This window comes from Stylophora pistillata, chromosome 9 (assembly GCF_964205215.1).
Source record: "Stylophora pistillata chromosome 9, jaStyPist1.2, whole genome shotgun sequence".
NCBI classification, from domain to species: Eukaryota; Metazoa; Cnidaria; class Anthozoa; order Scleractinia; family Pocilloporidae; genus Stylophora; species Stylophora pistillata.
This window is the reverse complement of record NC_142527.1, coordinates 5,122,701-5,128,403: the sequence shown is the minus strand read 5'-3', so window position 1 is coordinate 5,128,403 and position 5,703 is coordinate 5,122,701. Positions and strand designations below refer to the sequence as shown.

The following is a 5,703-nucleotide window of genomic DNA, read 5'->3' as shown; positions in this document are numbered from 1 at the left end:
TACGACGAAAGTGTATTTTAAGATTTTGAACTGCTGCTGAATAAAATTCTTTCTTTGTTAGCCTAAACTTATAAAATCGTTTGTATCTGACGCATGTCAAACCCATTTGTAGCTTAAAGATCAAACAGGGATTGTCACTCACTGAATGGGCTCGCCATTAAGTCTTGTGATCGCCTTCGTATGAAATTGTTTTTTTTTGTTGTTGTTGTTGTTAAGTCAGCGTTTTACTAGTCAGCGTTTTACTAGTCCGCGTTTTACTAGTCCGCGTTTTACTAGTCAGCGTTTTACTAGTCAGCGTTTTACTAGTCCGCGTTTTACTAGTCCGCGTTTTACTAGTCCGCGTTTTACTAGTCCGCGTTTTACTAGTCCGCGTTTTACTAGTCCCCGTTTTACTAGTCGGCGTTTTACTAGTCCTCGTTTTACTAGTCCGCGCTTTACTAGTCCTCGTTTTACTAGTCCAGTCCAGTCCAGTCCAGTCCTCGAAATACCATATGCCTTCAGAAGTAAATAAAGAATGCTAATTGCGATTAAAATAATTCGAAAATAAGGGCGATCAAGATGTTTATCTGTCATAAGTGACATATCAAATTGCCAATTTAAAGGTGATAAACACGGGTTTTTTTCCTTTTAGCATCATATTAATTTTTTCTTCTGTTTCCCCGGCACTTTTTGGTCCAGTTCCAAAGCAGCCATTATAGCATACAGATGACAAAGCATTATTATTATTTTGTTACTCTCCTTTTGTCCTTGCCCTAGGTCCCCTTTTCAAAATAGTTCGTTGTCATGGATACTCACACAGGTGGTATGTTAATCATTAGTTTGTGAAGTTCCTGTTTGGTACAGCTAGTGATCGAATCTAATTTCCTTCCAAAATTTTGCATTAACCAACTGTAAATATTTTTATAGTTTTATGCCGATTGAGCAGTTTAGAAAAAATACGTTGAGACCAAACAAAAGAATGTGCTCAGTTGAGTGATTTCAAACACCACGGTGAAAATTGATCCCTTTCCAAGCGAGAAGTCTGGCAAAATTTATCCTCCAATAAGCCTCAGTATTTACCTAATGCAACTCTGAATAAAATTATGTTGAATTTATCATAAACGATTTACGTATGCTTCCGTACGTAGCCCTAGGTTGCAATGACCTGTCGACATGTTTTCCTGCCTCCGAATTTAGTCCGTGTCAAGTGCTTATTTAATTTTTTCAGTTAAAGGCGACAAAAAATTGTACGAGAGAACAGAAACATCATTTTTGGTAAGTCTTCATCTCAATTTGCTTTATTATATTTTGCTTTTGTGCCTTTAAAATGATACAAAATAAGTTATTCGGTATATTCTACCTGCTTGCTCGTGAATTATGAAACGAATTCGTGAGAGACCACTGGGAAGTTGAATTCATTTGTTGAAACAACGAAATTTTTAATGCTGAGCCCCTGCAATCTGTTTAGATTGGGCCACAACGTTTTAGTAAAACTTGTAGAGGTTACGAGGTTTTAAGCAATATATTTCCCCGAGATTTAAAAGTCGTGCATCATCACTAAGCGGTATTGTTGTCTTGTGGTTTTTTCAAGTTTGATGGAAGTAAGGTTGGACGTTCATTCCAATTTTCTCCACGCCGCACCAGAAGCCAAGCGATTTCATTGTAGATTTACAAAAGATCTTTTGTTTTTGGTTAAAGTATCCAAATTTTTAACTGAAACTAGCATGAACTACTTAAATTAATTAAGATGTTTTGAATATGCCTGAAGAAAAATAAAATCGCAGATAAGGGTAAAGTCCATGTTTAAAAAATTATCTTCATTTCATGGAATAATGTATACTGATGTTGTTTGTGGTAATCGTTCTCCCTGGTGCAGGTTTTATTCTCCTCCTTCTTTCGTTTCAACTTCCCTATATTTTGTTTGTTTACCATTTAATGTCAAACTCTGCTAAGACCTTTTCCATCCAGGATTAGCTTTGACTCAGATGAACCAAAATCGACGTACTTAAATTTGACAACATTTGCAGGACGCATTCAATCTTTATGATAATTTAAAATAACAAGGATAAGCGAGATGCGATCGCGGCTCTCCTTCACTGGTTTCTGAGTAATTACTGTGCCAGAGGACTGACTGAAAGAAAAACGAAACTGTTTTATCCGTTCCTTGTACAGCCCTTATGTCGAAGCAGATTAGAAAACAATTGTGACGAAAACCATCAACAGTTCATCTTCAGTTGTTTTGTTGGTTGAAAGCTCTAATTGCGCAAAATAACAATGAGAAAACGAGATGGGAATTTATATATGACGGGGGTATTTTGCAATCAAGAGACTGGATAAACTTCTTAAAAAAATTGGTGTACGTTAATAGAGACATTGAGCAGGGGAGAGACGAATCTAGCTAAATTTGGCAAACCGCCAATGGGGGCGAAGGTATTCTCGATTGGCGGATAAAGAAAGATAGTTAAAGACCGTTTTCTGTCGATGATCAGCAACAAGTTCATGGGGGTGAATGAAAGGATGTAAAAAGTTTCGGAAAGCTGATCTGATTCCACTTGGGTTACCCGCCTTCTTTAGAGAAAATTTAATTAATTTGACGGTGTTTGGTTGTGTGTATGTATCATGTGTGTCTCTGTGATTATATACTTGAGAAGCTTTAAGTCTAAAACACTAATACAAGAAAAAAATAAAATTTTTTTGGCGACACTTTGGTGCAAAGAAAATTCATGGCCCTGATTGCAAAAGATTAACAACGAATTTTAAAACTTTTAGAGCGGACTAAAGGCTTTATTTTGTAGGTGTTTCAAAAGTATTCACAAAAGCGATCTTCCTACATGCCTTTTTCCCATGTCCACTCAAAAACTGAATCGTCATTCTAATACGTGGGCATAATTATGTTTAATCTTCCAAAGCTAATTGTACCGAAATTTCAAAATAAACTTTTCACTGAATGAGTTGAATTTCAAGGCGCCAGAAATATTGTCGAGTCAACCGTTTTATCATTAAACCCATTAATAAAAATACAAGTATTTAAAATTGTGTACATTTTCTTTTGATATAGGACACGGGAAAAAATGCAGATTTAGAAAGTAAGTAAGAAACTTTTAAAGACATCTGCTGGCTACACGAAGGAAACTGAATTTCGGAAACTGTTAGACGTCTCTTCAGCGTCTTGAACTGATAAAGGGAACACACCTGTCAGTTTGTCAATCAGTTGAACGCGATTTAAATAAACTATATTGTTTTTGCTAATTTATACCTGTCTTTATCCAGTTCCGTGTCTAAAGCTGTCTATATGCTGATGCGAGAGCCTTCTAGTGTTTACTTTTAATGGTTATATCATAAAACTATATTTTTCCAAAAATTGCGAGGGATAATTATGCGAATGTAAATGACGGACTTGAAACAGTAATTTGATGGAGATAATGACGATCATTTTCTTGGCAGAAGTTTCTTTTCTCCTTTTTCAGCTAATGATACCCTTTATTTCTTGCGTTGTTGCCACTTTTCTATCTGTTGTCAATCATATTTAATATTTTCTTGCTCTGTTGAGATCTGTTCTTCTTTCACTAGAGTAGACAATGGTCTTTCATGTACAAGATTATGGCTAAGCATACAATCGGCGAAAAAGGATCCGCACCTTTGTTCTGTTGAACCGCCGTCTTCCGTAACAATATTCAAATGCCGACTAGGGCATTTTAATGATATTCATTAGCACTGAAAAGTTACTTTAAGACATTTCTTTAGCGCTTACGCAGCCCAACACGTTCTAAATTTCGCAGATTGCACACCGTAAGACTTTGAAAACCTTTTGACGCACTGAGGATTTCGTGAAAACTTCCTCAAGTGTCCTCCCACATGTTTTTGTAAGAATTCTATGACTTCTGTTGCTCAAAGTTCTGATCCAGATGTTTTCTAAATGGATAAACAGAGAAATCAATTAACGTGAGAAAACCCTTGACATCCTCATCCATCTTTCTATGCAAATAACGCGAAGTTAGTGAACACGAAGCAATTTTTAGACAAGTACGTCCTAAATAATGTATTTCATCGAAGCCGATCGGTCTGAATACTTTAATACCCGAGCTTAAATGATGTGATCTGGGTATGTTCTCGCAGTACGCCAGCGCTGTTTTATCCAATTAACAAAATGCAGTGTATTACGAAAACAAGTTTTTGATTTCTTGTCACCTGAACGAAACAAAAGCTGTGGGCAGCGCGAACATAATATCTCGGTTGCTAACAGATTATGACGTTTACATTATTAGGCACAGCGGAACTGCTTTTTTCATTTTGAAAGGTAAATACATGGGCTAGTAGTTAATGTTGTCATTTGCTTAGACTCGACTCTGTTGTTGTTTTGGCTTTTTACTCAGGAGGCAACTGAGTAAACGTGCAGATGAATCATTCGAACGGATCATCGTTTAATTCCACAACGCCGCCGTTGAAAAACATCGGAAACGAACAAGAACTTGTTGGCTCCGATGACGCAACATGGATTCTAACCAGCGCTTTCATTATTTTCACAATGCAGTCAGGTTTCGGTCTCCTCGAATCCGGGATGGTTTCCAAAAAGAACGAAGCTAATATAATGGTGAAGAATGCAGTGGATGTCATTTATGGTGGACTGTCCTATTGGCTCTTCGGGTTCGCGCTCAGTTTCGGAAACAAAGCGGCTGGGAATGGTTTCTTTGGGGTTGGATATTTTTTCACGGACGCTGATGACAGTGAAATGGGGCAGGTGTTCTCAAAGTACTTTTTTCAGCTTTCATTCGCAACGACAGCTACTACAATCGTCTCGGGTGCAATGGCAGAAAGGACAAGCTTAAAAGCGTACACGGTTTATTCATTCATTAACACTCTAACTTACAGCGTACCCGCTCACTGGATCTGGGCTGAAAATGGCTGGCTTGCCAGAATGGGGGCAGTCGATATCGCCGGCTGCGGAGCTGTGCATTTAGTTGGGGGAGTAAGCGGATTGGTAGCGACGATGATGTTGAAGCCTCGAACGGGAAGATTTGATCCAAATTCTCCACCTCAACAGATGACTTCACCTACAAATGTTCTCCTGGGAACTTTCATGTTATGGTGGGGCTGGTTGGGTTTCAACTGCGGTAGCACATTTGGAATCAGTGGCATGAAATGGAAACTTGCGTCGAGGTAAAAAATATTTTCTTTGTAAATAAGTTAGATTTATTTCATTGCCATATGCCAATTTATTTTGATGTAAAGTAGTAAGATGTAAAAGTTTAAAGACAAGCCGAGTTTTGAAAACAATCCGTTAGTTGGCGTTAAGAGCTATCCTGGGAACTTCAAGGCTACCTGCAAAATGGCGACACAGGACTAATAATGATTTTTGTGAGGGTTTACACATAATAATAATAATAATTTATTGATTTATAATGCGCTTTTTAACATGCCAGGTGATCAAAAGCGCATTACAACAATATGACGCGTGGTAAGCCCAAAATTATACGCGGGGCGTAAATTTTTACATGAAGACAAGTCAAAGTGGGATTTTAAGTTTTCCCTTCAAATTCGTGGGGCGTAGAATACTGTTTTCAGTACACGTGACGCGTGAATTTTTCACGCTTTTAGGGAAGTCTGAAATACGCGTTTCGTTACACGTGACGCGTGAATTTTTCTAAATATTGACAAAGAACCTAATCTGCTGTTCGTTGCTAAGAGGATTCACTTGAAAGAAATTCTTAGAATATGCTTACATTG

General features: G+C 37.7%; 1 protein-coding gene across 3 annotated transcripts in view; it reads left to right on the top strand.

Annotated features, from left to right (window-relative positions):
• Positions 1-1,106: 1,106 nt before the first annotated feature.
• LOC111338458 (putative ammonium transporter 3) overlaps positions 1,107-5,703 on the top strand; it is a 6,986-nt gene continuing 2,389 nt past the window's right edge. The window contains exons 1-3 of one of the 3 annotated variants that reach the window (XM_088733663.1): positions 1,118-1,254; positions 3,038-3,065; positions 4,353-5,136. In XM_088733663.1, coding sequence (XP_088589789.1) covers positions 4,376-5,136 — 761 coding nt within the window. In that variant the 5' untranslated portion in view covers positions 1,118-1,254; positions 3,038-3,065; positions 4,353-4,375. Of the gene's footprint in view, positions 1,255-3,037; positions 3,066-3,121; positions 4,277-4,352; positions 5,137-5,703 lie in introns of those variants that run through there. The other 2 variants (XM_022944961.2, XM_022944962.2) reach the window with 2 other exon arrangements.